This window comes from Syngnathus acus, chromosome 20, assembly GCF_901709675.1.
Source record: "Syngnathus acus chromosome 20, fSynAcu1.2, whole genome shotgun sequence".
Lineage (NCBI taxonomy): Eukaryota > Metazoa > Chordata > Actinopteri > Syngnathiformes > Syngnathidae > Syngnathus > Syngnathus acus.
In genome coordinates this window covers 7,682,950-7,701,421 of record NC_051104.1, presented here as the reverse complement: position 1 = coordinate 7,701,421, position 18,472 = coordinate 7,682,950, and the positions used below count along the sequence as shown (strand labels likewise).

The window sequence follows — 18,472 nt, the reverse complement described above, 5'->3', positions numbered from 1 at the left end:
CCATATGCAAGAAGGCCTTGAACCCCTCACCTGTGAGGCAGGTGTGCTAACTCACTGCGCTGCCTGCCTGCTGAATAAAGTAGCCATGATGAGAAACATAATTAAATGGCTCCCTCAATAGAAGTAAGTTGGAATCTTTGATGCAGCTTTGCTTCAGTTCCTCATTTAGATCGTGAGGTGACCACTTGTCGTTGAAGTGAAACAGCTGACTTGAATTGAAAAAGCTTGAATGATTGGATCAAAACATGACACAATCAAATAGAAAGTGGAAGTCTTTATTCCCTGAATGTCTGCCAACAACTGTGGCTAGATACAAGTAACCATGGCAACAACTTTTGCAAAATAATTTCGTATTGCTTACATCATAAAGGCTTAAACGTTCCATGAACCAACCGTGAGTGACCAATGAGCGGCGTTACTGTGAGTGAAAAACCGCGACTGTGACCTTGTTGTAGTTTGCATGTTTTGTCGGGTGCTGTATCTTAATATATATGGTATTTCAGTGAAAATATGCGCGAATTTCCACTTGTCAACTTTCCTCTCCATTTTCGAAAAGGCCACACAAAGGTCATGCAGTGAGATGTTCACCCTAACACCAAACACGACTTTGAGAGTGTTGTGTTTCTCAATACATGTACATATTGTGTGTATTCCAATTCACAAAATATATAGCGCCGTGATTTCTGTCCATCCATGAGAAAAGCGCCAAATATTGTTGTTGCGTGTAGTCCTCCTTGTCAGATAGTGGCGCTGTTTGCTTTTCCTCACTGTAAAAACAACAAGAAAACGCCGGTCCCTTTAAGCCTCTCACGTGGGACTGTTGGCTCGGACTGTCTCGCGTGCTGGAAGCAGAGGCTAACAAATCGCTCCTTTCTTTGCCGTCTTCAACATCATCCCGGTTTCATTTATGTTAGCATGATAACAAGCATTAGTCATAGCCAACGTCTTAGCGAGCGACATAAACGCCAAGTTTCCTTTGAGAAGCGTCACTTGTTCGAAGGCTGAGGCAGCCACGACGAGAGGACAACGCGAGGGAGGGAGAGAGAGAGAGAGAGAGAGAGAGAGAGAGAGAGAGAGAGAGAGAGAGAGAGAGAGAGAGAGAGAGGATACACTGGTAATTATTCCCTTGTCAATTTTGCTGACACCTCTACCAAATGGTGACAATGACAGAAGAACTTGAGCAAATCCTCCTGCGAATGACACAGCCGGACAATGCCGTCATCCAGCAGGTAAATCATCCAAATGATCAGTGGCATTTTCACACAGCCAAGTGACTTAACAGTTTGATGTCAACTGGAATGTCCTACACAATGGCAGCTTGGTTGCTATGGATACGTTTTTGTTAGGACTTGCAGACAATGGCAAATGTTGTGCTGTGTGCTCCCCTTAAGGCCACAATCCAGCTGAAGCAGGTTTTCAAAGACCCAGCCATCATTCCTGCCCTTTGTGCTGTCATGAGGGGCTCCCAAAACCCTCAGGTATGTATGTATGTGACTGACTGCACACTTGCTAAGTATTTCTGTGACATCTCCAAAGTGTCTCCTATGAGGCAGCTTTATGGTCACCCCACAACAATAATACTGTTCTCAAAGTTCCATTTTTCCACATGTATGCGTTTCTTCTTCTTCTTCTTGTGTCCACCAGGTCCGTCAGTCCGCTGCAGTGATGCTCCGGCTAAGGGTGAAGAAACAATGGAGAAAGATAAGCCCACCTGACAGAGAAAGGTTACACTCACTGACTTTTACAATAGCAGAGAATTAGGGGAGAAAAAGAAGTGATGTCACCTCTGACCTCTTTTCACACAGCCTCAAGGCGGTGGTGCTGCAGGCATTCATGCAGGAAACCGAGTAAGCTACCTGTTACACACAACAAGTCTCTAAAGTCTCTAAACTAAGCTTACTTGACTTGTTGTTCCAGACACCAAGTGCAGCACTCGCTCTCCCAGTTGTGCGCCATGATGGTCAAACATGAGACTCCCGACAGCTGGCCTGCCCTGCTGCAGCTCCTCAATCAAGCAACCAAGAGTGCCAACCCACATGACAGACAGGTTGAGCAACAAAAGTCACAATCAATGTCGAAAATGGAAGCCTTCTCTCAAGACACGCTGCTTCCGCACATGCATGCAGGTTGGACTGCTGCTTCTGAACAAGGTGATGGAGTCCAACCCGGAGCCTTTCCATCCTCACTATAGCCAGCTTCTGCAGCTCTTTAGCACCGTGTTACAGGACCACACCAACCCGACAGCCTTGTATTACTGTATCCTCAGCCTTACAGCCATGACAGTTTACACTGGCACCCAACATATGGTACGACCAATGTTACCGTTCTTTTTTTTTTTTTGCTTTCTTTAACTGCCGGTTTCACATTTTTAAAAAGTGGGCGTCCAAAATCCAGTTCAATCTTTTCCGAGGTTTTTTTTTCCAGGGGTGAATTGTAGCATTTTTAATACAGTTCTATATGTTAATGAATAAGTAAAAAAGGTGGAAAATCTCTTTTGATGTTCTCACACATTTTTAGAACCAGATGCGCTCCATCATCCCAAGTCTGATTGTTGCTCTGAAACACCTTATTAAAGCAGACGAGGTAAACATATTCATGTGACCTGATCTTTTTGTATTTAGTTTGAAGTGACTCAACGATATTTCATATGACTTTTTGTTGACGCAGAGCCAAGCTGGTGAGGCAATGGAGGTATTCAATGAGCTGATGGAGAGCGAGGTGTCCATCATTGTACCTCACGTTGCAGACATGGTTGGCTTCTTGTTGGAGGTGGGGAGCTCCGTGCCGTCATCAAATTGTGGCCATTTGTTGATGCGTTCTTGTCGTTGCCACTAGGTGGGTGGCGACACCGCGCTGACTGACTCGCTTCGTGTCAAAGCCCTCTCTTGCGTTGCCTTTCTCATCAAGTTAAAGAGCAAAGTAGGCAGCGTACAATGAAAGATACAAGAGAAGACAAGTAGCTTGCTGACTTTATTTTGCCCTCTTGAACGCTGTAGACGGTGCTGAAGCAGAAGCTGCTGCTTCCCGTACTGCAAGCCATCTTCCCCATTTTGACAGCAGAGCCTCTCCCCGGTGAGCACGACCCGGAGGATGACGAAAATGACGATGGAGATGGCACAGACAATGACAATCCCAAACATTGTGCTGCTCAGGTTTGTCTGCGCTCCAATCTACAATGTTGAGTCGTCAAGTAAAAGCCTCACTTGCTAACTAATATACAGGTCATTGACACCATGGCACTCCATATGCCCCCGGAGAAACTCTTCCATGAACTGGTAAGTCGTTACTGAGCGTTATGAACCTTTTTTTTAATTGACACGCATTGTCTTCAAAATGTCTTGGTAGAAAAAAAGGTAGGTTCTTTCGTAAACATCAACAAAAACACAAGTCCTTCCTCCCTCCCTCCCTCCCTCCCTTCCTTCCTTCCTTCCTTCCTTCCTTCCTTCCTTCCTTCCTTCCTTCCTTCCTTCCTTCCTTCCTTCCTTCCTTCCTTCCTTCCTTCCTTCCTTCCTTCCTTCCTTCCTTCCTTCCTTCCTTCCTTCCTTCCTTCCGAGCCACTTCATTTGGCCCTCCTTCCTTTTATTTTTTTTTGAATGTTTGATTTGATCCCACAGATGCCACTGACTCAGACCTGCCTGACCAGTGATAAGCCCTACCAGAGGAAAGGGGGCCTCATGTGTCTGGCTGTGCTCGCTGAAGGATGTGCAGATCATATCCGCAACAAGTATGTACAATTTAAAATGGATTTTTGTGAGGACCCATGGCTGAAGCGTGACTTGAATGCAGGATGCTGTCATCGGTGCTGCAGACGGTCTGCCAGAGTCTTTCGGATTCCAATCAGGTGGTGCGCAGCGCCGGTCTCTTCGCGCTGGGACAGTTCTCGGAACATTTACAGGTGACCCGTTACGTTATATCATGCTGTTTTTGTTTTGTTTTGTTACATGACCATAACCGCTGTGCACTGTGTGTGTTGAAACATTTGAACCTCTATTTCACAGCCTGAAGTTAGTAAACATTGTGAGGAATTGATGCCTTTGCTCCTCGGCTATCTTTCGTCTTTAAACCAGACCAAGGTTGGCCACGTCACTAAGGCCTTTTATGCGCTGGAGAATTTCATGGAGAACTTAGGTAAGCTATGAACAGCGGTGTGATCAAGTCCGAATTTGGGTTTCTAAAGCAATCGGAATAGCCTCAGTGGTTGTTTCTTGTCATACAGGAGCAGATATTGAGCCCTACCTTCCCACCCTGATGGACACCATGTTGTCGGCCCTCAACAGCACCGACAGCCTGAAAATCAAAGAGCTCACTGTATCTGCCATCGGCGCCATTGGTGAGCTGCGCTTTTTTTAAAAAATTTTTATCATGGCACACATCTGTCGAAACAGCTTTTAGGCATTGCTATTCTGTCATCATGCTAATCTTATTTTGTAGCCTATGTGTAGTGTGCAAGTGCTCATTTGATATCTCACATCAGCCAATGCTGCCAAGGAGCTGCTGGTTCCTTACTTCCCCCCGGTCATTGAAAGCCTGAAGGCTTTTCTCACAGCCACCACAGAGGAAATGAGGTCGCTGCAAACTCAGTCTTTAGGTAAGTGGACTCACAAAACAAGGGCCCCTGTCTGTAAATGTTTTTAGAACTGGCTAACTTTTTTTTTTTTTTAGACACGCTGTCTGTGCTGGCTCGAACCATCGGCAAAGAGGTCTTCAGTCCTCTCGCTGCGGAATGTGTTCAACTGGGTCTCAAACTCACCGACTCCATCGATGACCCTGACCTAAGACGCTGCACGTATGTTCATCCTTGTTGCTTTTTATTGGCCCTGAATAAAGTAACGTTGACGGCCACACATCCTTTTTTTTCTCCATCCCTCCATCAGGTACAGTCTTTATTCATCAGTGTCCACAGTCAGCCCAGACTGCCTGACTCCTCATCTCACTCCGATCACAACAATCATGCTACTTGCCCTCAAGTCCAATGAAGGCATCACGGTATGTGTGATCCATTTGAGATGGTACGGAAAGTGTACTTGTAAATTGTCGACCCTTCTCAGGCGCACCTGGACGAGGTTGCCCTGCTGGATGACGATGAGGACGACAAGGGAGCAAAGGATTCGGAAGAGATTGCGGACGACGAGCCCGATATGGATGTCCACGATGCCGCAGCGTAGAAACATCTTTTTTTTTTTTTTAAACATGGTACGTAATCAAAGAATCTTGCCCTTATTCTTTATCTCTGGTGTTAGATTCAGCGTGGAGAACGCCTACATTGACGAAAAGGAGGATGCCTGCGACGCACTGGGGGAGATTGCCTACAACACTGGGTATTATTACATCATTGTCAATCCTTAAAAGCAATCATTACCCAATGACTATTTATCCTTTGGGTATACCAGAAACGACAATCTCCAAGCACTTCAATAGAATTTCAAACACATTAACATTTTCAATTCTACCTGCCGCCTCAATGATTACAGTACAGTAAAGATATTACGGCTAAACGTGCACATACACAATGTCTAAAACTTGGAATGTGTGTGAAAAAACTGTCGCTGTCTGTCTCCATATCTATCTATTTATCCTGTCCGTTTTTTTAAACAGTGCTGTTTTCCAGCCCTTCTTAGAGTCCAGCTTCCAGCAGGTTTTGGAAATGAGAGATGTAAGGTCCTCGATACGCCGCCCCTGCCTTCCACTTTTTGATGGTTATTTGAATTTCTTTTTTCTCCTCCTTGTCCAGTACCCACACGAGGATGTCCGCAGGGCAGCATTTGGAGCAATGGGCCAATTCTGTCGGGCACAGCACAAGGTTTGGATCGAGAATCCCACCGACGTCAATCACCAAGGTACTATACTATTCTGCATATATAAAAAAAAAACTTTGAGTGGGTACAGAGAATTACCAAGAATAAAAAGTCTCATCGTGTTCCTCCCCTCGGCAGCCTTGTTGAAGATATTGGATGTGGTGATTCCCAGCTTTCTGGAGGCCGTGCGCACCGAGCCCGAGCGCCAAGTTGTGATGGGTATCCTAGAAACTATGAACAGTGTCATAAAGTCCTGCAAGGAGGAGGTTTTCAAGAACCCCACTCGCCTCAAGGAGATCAGCACCGTCATCCGTGACGTTTTGAAGAAGAAGGTGAGAAGGAGACCATAACCTGACCATGGAAATGATGGTTTGAGTTGACAGAGCATTTTTCTTTCCTGTTTCCAGACCGCATGTCAGGACAGCGATGAAGCTGATGACGACGACCAAGAGGTTGGCTCTCAGCATCTTTTTCTTCGACTGTACTTCCTGCAGCGTGTGTGACCCTTGCGCTTGTTTCAGGCAGAGTACGACGCCATGCTCCAAGAGTTTGCAGGTGAAGGGATCCCCCTCCTGGCCGCTTCGGTGCCTGCCGACAGCTGTGCTCCTGTCATCCTTGACCTGCTGCCTCTCATCTTGAGCAAAACTGTGAGTTGACAGCGACTCGCCCATTGCAAACAAGCAAACCTTTTGAATGAAGTTGCACATTTTCGGTCCAATATATCTATCTTCTTCTTCTCCTCAAAAGAAATCATCATGCACCGAGGCAGAGAAGTCCTTTTCTCTGGGTACCCTTGGAGAAATTCTGCAGGCTCTGATCCACTCGTCTGGAGGTCGGGAACTGGCGGGCCAACTGTCCAGTCGGCTCTTTCCAGTCTTGGTGGCCGGAGTGAAAGAGAGTGACGCGGAGGTCCGCAGCAACAGTGTCTTTGGACTGGGATGTCTCGCCCAGGCTGCTGGGCCCCTCGTAGCCTCGTATCTTTTTTCACTCGTATGTTGGACAGTGAGTTAAATGTAAAAATGTTTCTTTAGCAAAGTCCGTCTCAGAAATTATCCCACCATGCTGGGCGTCTTTTCCAACTTGCTGTCTAAAGAGGCCGACCCCAGAGTGATTGACAACTTGTGCGCGGCACTCTGCAGGATGATTTTAAGTAACGTGGATGTCGTCCCATTGGAGCAGGTGAGCCACCTCTCGTGCATCCATTGGCGCAAGGCGCATGCTCACAATACGTATTCACCGTCTTCTCTGGCAGGTTGTCCCAGTTCTGGTTGCCCGTCTTCCTCTCAAAGAGGACTTGGAGGAGAACAAGACTGTGTTCAGCTGTCTGGCCATGCTCTACTCGCACAGTCCTGCTCTGGTAGCGTACATTGAAAAAAAAACCTTCATCAATAATATGCCCAAAGATATCATACTATGTATCTATCAAATGAAGCTATTTATTTTTTTTGCCTTCCAGATTGTGAAGCTAATGAAGCCCATAGTTGATTCATCTTGTCACGTACTCAGCAACAAGGAAGTGGATAAAGGTAAGTATTGAAGCCGCTACTGGATGTCAACATCAAAACAGACTTTTTGACACTTCTATCCTTTGCCATTGCGCAGAAACACAGAAGATTCTGGCCACGTTGTTAAAACAATTCACTAAGCAGCACTTGGCAGACTTCCAAGCGGCCGTGAACTCGCTTCCCGGAGAGGAGCAGGCTAAGATCAGCGTTGTCATCAGCACGGCGTGATGGCAAGTTGCATGGTGGACAGTCAGGCAGGCAGAGCGGTTACTTTTTATAGTTACAAAAAAACCCCAACTCATTGTCCCACTGCTAACATTTGGTCTTCTTGTCAGAATTGACTCATCATTTATTTGTAATTTCTGATCATAACATTTATTTGGTCAGCAACTTTCTTTGGAATATGAAGTGAGCTTTCAGAGCTCCAATAACTGAGATGATTAAGCTACACTAATGCTCCAGCTCTCTCGGTGCTATTTATGGAGCACTTCTCGGTAACAACGGTCACAATATATTTGATTAGGAAAATACATGAATTTGAAATGGCTGGCAAGATTCTTGCAGAAATAGTCCAGCATAATAGATCAAGATGATTTATTTACCTTTTCTAAACTATTCATCATATTAAAGGTAGTTGGCTGCCATAATGATGTCCATCACGTTGCACCATTTCACATCTCAAGTTGCTTTTGCCACACGGACGGTGACTTACTTGCGAGCAGAGATGAGCAACTTGTTTGAGGAAGATTTACATCATACCAAAATACCTTGTATTTTGTAACTTTACAGTAACAAATAAAGCCACTTTTTCTCAATGTTTTGATTGACGGGTCATTTTTTTAATGTTTATTTTTTATAATAAAACACTATTAAAATGTTAAAGTTTAGGAAGGGCCTAGTGGACAGAAAAAAGTCTTATCACAGCCTGCCAACCTGTGAATAAAGACAGAAGTGAATAAAAGAACATAATACAATCTAATATTGCGCACCAAAGAACATACGTATAAACACGCCCCCAACTCTTGGGTGCGAGGCATGGCCCTAATGTCCGTTATGTATTTAAATATTTATTTCGAAAAATACGCAAAGACAAATGGGCCTACAAGTGACTGCTTTCTGTGTTGACTGCCACTGTTACTATTTTTAACGCGTTCAAAGTGAGGGAGAGAGAGAGGAGCGTGTGTGACGTCACGGCCCCCTTTTCTAAGCGATGAATGATTGGCCGCGCCCCTCTTGCGTGCGTGCATGCGTGAGGCAGGAAGGGTTAGGGAAGGGAAGGGTTAGGGAAGGGAAGGGAAGGAACTAAGCGCCTATTCAAGTCCAAAGAGACCAGAGGAGTCAAGACGGCGGACTCAGTAGCAAGCTAGACTCCTGCAAGAGCTGCTTGTCGGCCACGTTGCTTCCCGTCTTCAAAATGGCTTATCACAGTCCCTACAGAGCTCCTCCGCATATAAACAACCCTCCGGATCAGAGCTTTTTGTGGAATATCTTCCAGAGGTGAGTACAAGAGAGGCCTGACCGAGTGTTACTGACTAGGCTGTTTTCACTTGAAAGCTCGCGTTGTCCCTTTTTATTTGGAGCTCAAAGTCATTTCGTCGCCTCTTAGTGAGGCTTCGTTCAAGTACGCTACTACGGCACGGTGCGTGGAATACATCCACGTCACTCCAAAGGTCACTTCCCCAGCAGCTTAGTGACGTCATGGGAGTCACTGCTGGTGACACCGTGAGTTCGATTCCCGCATATGACGGTGTGAATGTATGTGACCAAAAAAAAAAAGAAGCTTAGTGACGTCATGCAGCTGCATTGCATTAGTGCCGTGACATGAATTCACCGAACCGAGCTGTCAGTAATTCGCAGTGTAAGGACTATTGAGTTGACACGATTCATGCAGACAGTATTGTCACTTAAAAGACGGCAACATGTTGATGTCTAATAAGATAGATGCATCATCATTCATTCATGTTGCAGGTAGACATTCCTTTACTCCATCGTCTTATGTAATACTGCAGATGCACTGCTTTGTTTCGTTGGAATGCTGCAGGCTTTGCAAGACACACAAATTATTGATGTGTGGTGCAACTCTCCTTCCTTCAGAATCAGTTTTTGCGCATGCATATGGAGTCATTGAAAGTCACAGTATTGGTGCACACAGTCATTCCTCGCATGAGTGTGCCGCTTCATCTGCTGCCCCTCTCACGGCTGAGCATTTCTGGGATTTCCTCAGTCACGTGATCAGAGTCAATAGAGCTTAGTTGGGGTGGCTGGCTGGCTGGCTGGCTGGCCTCTTTCATACACACAAATAGGGGGTGTTGGACTTGATGGAAAAGCCATTCATGATCTCCTACACATTGCTTTTTTGTTATTTGGCGGGGGGGATTGCAGCCACCAGTCAGTCACACATGCTTTTCCATGAATTTGGTGACCAATGGAAGAAGCAGATCACCCTTTTGAAAACATCTGGCCTAGTGGGGAATGTGGCTATGGAAATAGAAGACCAAAATAACATTTTACTTGTCAGAATGTGAAAAGAGGCAACTTCCAAGTGGTCCTCGGATGACAAGAATAGGCTTCTGTCGGGGGATTCAAAGCCTTATTTGCATCCCCAAACACTATCAAAGACCTGCGGTGAAACATGCTAAATTCCCTCTTTACATTGATCTTCAAGGCCTTGAAGTATTGTCATTCAAATGTTTCCTGTCATTGGGATTTTAGGACCGCATTAGTGTCGATGAGTGGTAAAGCGCAGTGTGTTCCATCTAGAATCATCCAATTATTTTCCTGTCAAACTACCAGATGGTTGTCCGTCAATGCTTTAGGCATGAAGCAGCTGATGTCGTCCATTTTGTGGGAAGAAGGTTGCTTGCGCTGGGTTAAAAAGTTGCAGCACAGTCACAGCTTTGACTTTGCTTGTCACTGTTTGGCCAAGGTTGGGTCATGAGCACCAATCAAGACTTGGCCTCAGCTCCACAAAGCACTCCTTCATGGAAATGTTTTGAGGGCTGCTTTTCCTTCCCAAAGACACCAATGCTTGCTTTATTTGTGCCACGGATGGCCGTACAACCAGACATGAAGTGTCACACCTACGAGTGGAAAGTCTGCCCGCTGAGTATGAGCTGGGCTGGCTTGAGTTTTTTTTATTTTTTTATTTCCCCAGCTCCTCCCCAACCGCCTCGACTGGAATCCAGAATGTTTGTTAGGAAAACACTGTTGCTAAGGAACATGTGAGTCACATTTTGGTCAGGCAGCCTCACTGAACTATGAGGCCCATAAGCTGTGTTAATCATGTAATCAGTCAGCTGATGATTGGTCATGAGACTGGCACAGTTTCAACACTTTGGATGATGTCATGTGCATATTCATTCCTTGGTGTGAAATCTTGAAGTGCATCTGACTATGGTGTGGGCATTTGAATTTGGAGCTTGTGTAGTTCTTTCAACGTGCGCCTATTTGTCATGTAGCCTTCTTCTTCTTCTTCTTTCGTGTAACGTCAAATGTCCAACTCAGTGCTTCAACTCAATGTCATGTAGCCAATACTTGGTTTCTATCACACGTACGTGTGTGGAATGTACACGATGCCTCGTGAGAATTGTTGACTGAATTTGGATTTGTTGCAAAGACGCGTGTGCGCGCAGGATCATAATGTTTCAAGTGGGTTGCCTTCAGCAATTTGTGCCGGCGTGTGAAGTTGTTCATGCAGGTGATATCTAATCCGTGCTTTCGTGTCCTCTCTCCGCAGGGTGGACAAGGACCGCAGTGGGGTGATATCAGACTCGGAGCTCCAGCAGGCCTTATCAAATGGTACACATTCATGTCTTTCCTCCCATCTTTCTTTCTATTTTTTTTTCTCCAAACCTGCCACTTTGACTTTCATCACCTTTAATTTATTATTATTATTAATGATAATAATTAATAGCCATGTTTGCAAATCAAAAGTTCAACAAATGTGCACATTATTATGACTTCCATGAATCCAAATAATTGATACAAACAATCTGAGCGTTATAGCAGCCGTATGTACCAAATGTGTGTGAGCGTGGGTGTACATGCACACGCACTGCGGTCACATCACCTTTTTTTTTTTCTTTCCTGTAGCCCCCCCGCACATACACCTCACCGTGTGAGCGAGTCTTGTGTCCAGCATAGAGAGTGTATTGTCCTACTCACCTTTCCCCAAGCTGGAAAAGTGTGAAGCATCGATGTGATTGAATTGCTCACAGCGTGGCTTTTTTTTTTTGCCTCTAAATCAAATACAAGTAAAATGTTGAATTCTGCATCATTTCCACAAGCATCCTTGTTTCATCATTTTCTGAATGACTGGCCAAATGTTGACATTTTGGAACAAGTCATTTAATTTCTTGATCTACCTTTGACTCTTCAGGCACATGGACACCGTTCAACCCCGTGACTGTGCGCTCCATAATCTGTAAGTCACTGCTGATGTGGCGTCTTACCTCTACAAAACAGGCTGTTGTACTCTTGTCTGTGTTTGGGTGTTTGTTCGTTCGCCATGGTAACAAACTAAACCAATTTCAGCAGACCTTAAATGTGTGTTTGTAATAAGTATTGGGCTGGTAACCCTCTCATGCTAATGAATAAATGCATTCATGAGACAATTGTGTTGTCCTAAACGCCGCCTCTCGCTCTTCCACAGCCATGTTTGACAGGGAAAATAAGGGCGGCGTGAACTTCAACGAGTTCGCGGGCGTGTGGAAATACATCACAGATTGGCAGAACATCTTTCGAACCTACGACAGGGATAACTCGGGCTTCATCGACAAGAACGAGCTCAGACAGGCACTGACCGGATTTGGTGAGCAGCAAAGTATGCGTATTTTCTTTTGCTTTGTGTGGTGGAGGGTGGTGCTGCTTCTGTCAACAACCTTTCCCAGAAAAGGTTACATCTGGTTGGGCGCTTGTATTTCCTCACATGGTAACAATTTGCACAGATTATTTTCCCCCCTAAAAGGTATACCCAACACCGAAAGCTTTGTAAAAACCCCAAAAGAGCACTCGCAACTTTTTGCTGTTTGCAGGGTATCGTCTATCAGATCAGTTTTACGGTACGCTGATTGAGAAGTTTGATCGACAAAGGAAGGGACAGGTGGCCTTCGATGACTTCATCCAATGCTGTATCGTACTTCAGGTAGCATCATGACAAAGCATTGAATCCATTCAATAAATAACCTCCTACTCTCTTCTGCAGAGGTTGACCGATGTTTTCAGGAGGTACGACACGGACCAAGATGGCTGGATCCAGGTGTCATATGAACAATATCTATCCATGGTCTTTAATATAGTATAATGGCAGCAAAGGGCAGCACAACGAACTGGACAGAACTGTGCCAAAAAGAAAAAAAGCTACTGGCACTTCCTGGATGTCCGCCACGGTGGACACTACAAGATTTTTTTCCTGGCGCTACGTTGGGCTGGCTCACACAAATGTATAGCATTGATCTAAACGAGTGACTATCCAAGGTGTGTCAGAAAAGACTGGCATATATTTCAAACACACAGGTTCTCCCTGATGTCTAGAATACACATTCCCAGTCTCCAGCACTTCTGGAAGGATTCTTCCGGCCAAATTTTCAAAATGTTGACAAGAAAATAGGTTGGGGTGAGTAGGGAGCCTACTCAAGCACAGCGATTCCGATATTCTTTTCAGCCTGGAACTTTCAGATGCTCAGGGTATTGTGAGCAGGCAGGCATGTTTTCATGGTGAAGCAGTCGCACGTTGTCCTGCCACAACTTTCACCTCCCCTCGCCAATGCAACAGGATCTCGTGGTAGATGTATTGTTTGAAAATCAGTCTGGACAACATGAGCCCCCCCCCCGTAGAGTACAGTGGAAGTTTGAAATATATCTTTTGTGACACCAGTCCTGGAACTTTACTGACACATTTTGCATTAGGGTGCTTTTGTGTCTTATTTTTGAAGTTGTCACATGGCAAGTGCAAACTTTCAAAAAATCTTGTAGTGTTACTTGCGGACCAATCTTCATTTATGTATGTATCGAGCACTCCAAATTAGGGATTACAATGGTGCCTTGAGATACGAGTTAAGCAGTTGACATTTTCTTTTGAACTAAAGTGACGTGTATGGAAAACAGCCAAATAATTGCCGAAATAAAGCCTCCGCCAGTTCATTGCTTTTGCTAGTTAGCTTCTGTTGACAGAAAATGTATAGCTACTCAGTCATATACTCTCTCGTATGCTTTGAACAGTTATCAGTGCCATATTGATGAGATCAGAGAGGAGTTGAGATGTTATGAATCCCACCGACGTGCTAGGCAAAAACATGTCTGTGTCATAGAATTGCCTACTGCGGGATTCATAAAAACACACCTCAATGATCCTCATTCTTATACTGACCCAAGTGGTAAAAGCACACGCAACAGATGGAGCAGCTTTTTTTGTTGTGTTGGGACCAAAAAAAATCAATCATTACTGTATTAAAAACCAAACAAAAACCATTTGTGTTATTTTTCACGAGTGTTTTGAGTTAGCCTTATTAAACTTGTATCTCAAGGGACCACAGTATCACTATTGACAGTGTCTTTTTTGTCAGCCTGTCTGTTATTGTCATTTTAATCTCAAATTTAATGAAAAAGCATTGTTAATATAGTCCATCGCATGCTATTCAGGGTTAACCCTCAAGTTGTCGCATGCTCTTACTCTTTTTTTCTCATCTCTTTCCTTCCGTTTAAAGCCTTGTTTACAAATACTGTGAAAGCAGTTCTGCTTGAAAATTGACATGCCAGCTTACATGCCATATTTTTACAAACGTATTTTTTTAACATCAAAATGTTATTATTGGAAGAGGGTGATCTTAACGCCATTGGTATTGCTTATTTTTGTGTGCATGATGCCTTAAAGAATAAAAAAAAAATGCAAATAAGTGAATTCTTTTATTAAAACAAATGGACAAATGTTTCGTGCGTATTTTCTTGGAGATGCTGCGCAACCACACATAACCAATGCAACTCGGCGCAATGGCGCCCACTGCTGGTTATTTGTAATTCTTACCACTGCAATGCACCACGGTAGTCCAGCATAATTCAACAAAACAAAATGAAACGTGACGTGATAAAAACAGGGTTAAAAAAACAAAATGAGCATAAATGTCCAACCAAGAGACAAAATGTTAAAAGGGGTTTTAATCCTTTTCAAAGTTCTAAATTGTCCAATGGAAAATGGTCGACGCGAGAGAAAAGGAACGTTCGTCTCATTACCATCATTTCCATAGGGACCTGTGAATGTGTTACACACTCACGTCATAATAATTTAAAGTAGTGCCTTTTAATTTGATCGGGATTGTTTTCATTCAAAGTTGTACTCATTCTTCTGTAAGGCATTTAACAATGTATCTAACATTTGTTCGAACGAGTGTGTATCGAAATAGTCTGCCAATCAAACACCTGGCGGCAGTAAAGTTCTTCTGCAGCACAACGCAAGGTACAAAAAACATGGATGTTATGATAACCGTTGCGATTCCATCTGTATCAGGTTTGGGGGGTCCAATCTGTGCTCCAGCCCTCCCTCCCTCCGCACGTCCCTGAAACAGGCATGTTGAAATGATCAGGCTGTCATGCCATTTCCAAATACAAAGGAGAGGAAAAAAATGTGGATTGTTTTTTTCATTTCTGTGACAACTAATCCTCTGAATGAAGATAAAGCTCACCCAGTTTGTGATCAATTAAGCAGTTCTAGTCATAAAAGAGAGTTTTGAAATGTACAATTATGCATGTCAAATTTCCATCCATCCATTCATTTCCATCCGTCTGTCCGTGTTCCCCGCCTACTCGACCTTTGTGAGGAAAAGCGGTTCCGATAATGGATGGATGGATGGATTCACATTTCTTTTCTGGTTTTAGAAAAGTCACCAATAACTACGAATGCCCCAATTGATCCCTACGCAACCATACAACAAATAAGTTATGCTTTCAGTTTTTCAGGAGGTAAATTTGTGATCCATGTGAAGAAAATGTAAGATATCCTTCTCGATCATCAGCCGCAGGACAAAGTGTGGTGTCGGAGCGCAGGGGGCCTGTGCTTAGTGTGGCCATCAACCGTCCTGAGGTGCGGAATGCGGTGAACCAGGAGACAGCGAGGCATCTGCTGAGGGAGCTGGAGGCCTTTGAGCGGGAGCCGGCCGTAAGTGTGGCTGTTTTGCATGGCATAGGTAAGATTCATAAGGACGTTTGTATATGCAATACTCATTGACTTCATATTTTCAAGGCATCCATTTCCGGTCGTAGGTAGGTAGGTATATCAAATTATAATCAAGATAACTTACTGCTAAGCCGGGGCACACGGAAACCTTTTTGTGCACATGTGTTGCTGCGCCTTTAGATGTCGCTGCACTAAAGGCATCAGCACGCCTGGAAAGCCTCAAAAAATTCATCACATCCACTCTGCTTTCAACCTGGAGCAACTGTCTGCACCTCAAGAGAGACAGCATTTTGGCAACTAAGAGAAATATAAGCTACTTTTAGATGGTTCAACACTCAGTCCACAGAATATAGCTGGTCTGTAATGGGATTTTAATAGCCATGACGGACGGTTAGTATTTCAGCGGGTTGTATCAGAAGGACTGACCTTCGGGGGGTGATTAGCAGCCTGTCTGTGTTCTGGGATGACAAGCAAGGAGACTCCACTCTGGATGTTGTGCTTTCAAAACATAAGGAATCCATTTTGTTCAAATTAGCACCAATAGTTTTCATTGCCTGTATTAAAAAAAGAAAAGAAAAAATCTGAATGATTGCTCCCTGCAGGTTCTCAGTATTCTATTCAAAGTGTTAGGAGCTCCGATTTCTGTGCGTTTGCGGTCAGGTCCAATCCAAATGTCAAGCAGCCACTGCAGTTAAGCCCAACTGACGACGATCTACTCGGAATGTTTTACATTTCTTGTATGCAGTCGGGCAGCACCAAACAAAATCAACCAGAAGACAATGTAACAGCTCAACCCAAAGCAAAATTCGATCCAAATTGCAGATCACAGATTCCCCTTTGACTTAGCAGCTGCCACACGTTCTAATTTTGCGGTCTCTCTTTGCAGGAGGACATTTCTGCGCTGGGTATGATCTGAAAGAACTGGCCAATCGCACAGCCTCACTCAAATTGGAGCAAGATGTCACCAAAGGTCCCGGGCCAATGGTGAGTAACTAAGGCTCTGTGCGTACTATTGTATATCCAAGCGAATAAAACTAATCATCCTTTCAAGATGTTTGATGAACTAACATAACATGTGGTTTTCCTTGCAGGGTCCCTCCCGTTTACAGTTGTCCAAGCCCCTCATAGCAGCGGTCAGTGGATTTGCCGTGGCTGGAGGACTGGAACTGGCTCTGCTAGCTGACCTACGAGTGGTGGAGGAAAGTGCCGTCATGGGCGTCTTTTGCCGCAGGTTTGGTAGGTGGCAGTCGTTTGAGTCGTCACTTTGTCTTGTGAGGAGTCTCAAAAGGCACGAAGGAGGCAGGCCTCGACGTCATCGGCGGTCTCATTCCAGGAACGGCTCATTGTTTCTATTTTTCGTCTGGGTCGCTGCGTTATCTCCCCAGCTCCGGTCGTGTGTCATATGCGCTGGAAACACGGTGAGCGACCGCCTGACCTCGTCGATAAGTAGAGGAGGAAGCCGCTGAATGCGAGGCCAAACAAGGGCTTTTATTGATGTTGCGCCACTTCCTCATAAACAAGGCCTCTCATTCCGAGTGGCTCCTGTTTGCATCTCTCATTGATGTGCCTAAAATAAAAGTAGGGTGTGGCTAAATAAAACTGCTGTTCAATAATTTACTGGCAGCTTTTGATTTTGAGGCCTGTAATTTTAGCGGAGAGTGTTGTGGCCGTCGTGCCCTTGTCTGCCCTTCTGTGCATCCTCTCAGCCTACTTATCAATCAAAACTATCATGTCGTTTTTGCCCACTACACAGTCGTCGAATCCACAGCAAAGTCTTTAATTAGCGGACGCGCGGCCATATTGGCTAACTTAAGCGGATGTTCAAAACCTGAAATCTGAATGTTAAGCATGCCTTAGCTCTATCACCGATCTTGGTAACAAATGCCAAAATCAGCATTTAAATGAGACACAGCAGCGTGATTTCAACCAGAGTCTGGCAAGTGGCTATCAAGTGTTCTGTTTTTTATCATTTGTAAGTTTTCACCAAAGAATGTCAAAGACCTATTATTAAGACACATTTTAATTTGCGACAAAATATATCAACCATAAAACGAAAGCAAATTTCCCTGCCCATTTTCAGCAAAGCCAATGTTATTTCAAGACAAAGTTTCCTCGTGATAATTTTCTTTTAATGGTGGTTACTGTTTTTGGACCGGATACAGATGGCACTAGCTGCAGGGAATCCCTGATCAAAAACAAAACAAAACCTTGACTCTGATGTGAGCCAATAGCAAGCTTTCTGGCACTCGATTGCCTGATCCGTCTTGCGGCTGGCTGGCTGGCTAGCTGGCTTCCTTTCTACTGGGGGGGAAATGAGTAGGAGATGCTTGTGTCAGTCACACTTGTGGTGTCTGCTACTTGCTGAATTTCTCGAGAGCTGAAATTGAAACCGCTGTGCGCGATTCCTGAAGTTATTTCTGAAATACTTGATGTTCAAGGACTTGCTAAAATGGCAAGCGCTAAATGAGGGTGTTGTTGGAGCTCTTTACAGCGCACCTGAGCCCAGCTGACCCGCAGCCTCCTGCTGCCTCTGCCTCTGCCTCTGCCTCTGCTCCCTCCTTCTGTCTTACCTCAGAACTACCGCTTACTGGAGATATGTTACTAGGATGGAAGAACACGCACGGCGTGCAAAGCTGATGTCATTTTGACCCATCCAAAACACGGTCATTGCATCATGTCACTTCAAAACCAGTCGTTGTTGTTGAGGTGGTGTTTTCAAATGAAGATTGGCTGGAAGCGATCATTCATTGTGGTCCCTTAACATTGTGAGATGTTTTTTTTCAAACTTTGATGTGGTTGAGGACGCCAGCAGGACCAGCAGCAAAGCGTGCATCCCGTTTCTTATTGTGTTTTTGACAGTCTGCTGCTGCTGCTTCCGCTGAGTGTGCTCTCCACTGGTGGGCCCCCCAAAATGAAAAAAGATGTTGCTGTTTTTTTTATTGCCCAGGTCCAGTTGGTGGGAATTGACTGGACTGTTTCTTACACTAAACAATTAAAGATGAAGA

General features: G+C 44.6%; 2 protein-coding genes and 1 long non-coding RNA gene across 6 annotated transcripts; 2 read left to right on the top strand and 1 right to left on the bottom strand.

Annotated features, from left to right (window-relative positions):
- Nucleotides 1-630: 630 nt before the first annotated feature.
- Nucleotides 631-8,115, top strand: ipo4 (importin 4). Of its 3 annotated transcripts, none has more exons than XM_037279399.1 (31): nt 631-1,041; nt 1,106-1,229; nt 1,392-1,478; nt 1,645-1,724; nt 1,806-1,847; nt 1,918-2,047; nt 2,127-2,306; nt 2,518-2,583; nt 2,668-2,769; nt 2,836-2,919; nt 2,997-3,152; nt 3,222-3,275; nt 3,615-3,724; nt 3,787-3,895; nt 3,999-4,128; nt 4,217-4,330; nt 4,475-4,588; nt 4,663-4,786; nt 4,875-4,986; nt 5,049-5,161; nt 5,241-5,318; nt 5,596-5,653; nt 5,732-5,837; nt 5,934-6,127; nt 6,203-6,247; nt 6,317-6,442; nt 6,543-6,769; nt 6,842-6,974; nt 7,048-7,152; nt 7,252-7,321; nt 7,398-8,115. In XM_037279399.1, exons 2-31 carry the CDS (start codon nt 1,155-1,157, stop codon nt 7,526-7,528), a joined length of 3,255 nt encoding a protein of 1,084 aa, XP_037135294.1. In that variant the 5' UTR covers nt 631-1,041; nt 1,106-1,154; the 3' UTR covers nt 7,529-8,115. The 3 variants fall into 3 exon arrangements, with proteins under 3 accessions (XP_037135294.1, XP_037135295.1, XP_037135293.1); XM_037279400.1 differs by having other exon boundaries at nt 793-1,029; nt 1,112-1,229; XM_037279398.1 differs by having other exon boundaries at nt 793-1,038; nt 1,103-1,229.
- A 480-nt stretch (nt 8,116-8,595) lies between these two features.
- pdcd6 (programmed cell death 6) lies at nt 8,596-13,732 on the top strand. Of its 2 annotated transcripts, none has more exons than XM_037279419.1 (6): nt 8,596-8,797; nt 11,037-11,098; nt 11,679-11,723; nt 11,952-12,122; nt 12,334-12,443; nt 12,504-13,732. In XM_037279419.1, the coding sequence occupies exons 1-6, from the start codon at nt 8,715-8,717 to the stop codon at nt 12,600-12,602; spliced, it is 570 nt and encodes a 189-aa protein (XP_037135314.1). In that variant the 5' UTR covers nt 8,596-8,714; the 3' UTR covers nt 12,603-13,732. The 2 variants fall into 2 exon arrangements, with proteins under 2 accessions (XP_037135314.1, XP_037135315.1); XM_037279420.1 differs by having other exon boundaries at nt 8,603-8,797; nt 11,952-12,110.
- A 1,028-nt stretch (nt 13,733-14,760) lies between these two features.
- LOC119139062 lies at nt 14,761-16,225 on the bottom strand. The gene is made up of 3 exons (XR_005101291.1): nt 15,894-16,225; nt 15,592-15,739; nt 14,761-14,850 (listed from the first exon to the last, which is right to left on the bottom strand). It is a non-coding gene; the product is annotated as an uncharacterized LOC119139062 (long non-coding RNA).
- Between the last annotated feature and the right edge of the window lie 2,247 nt (nt 16,226-18,472).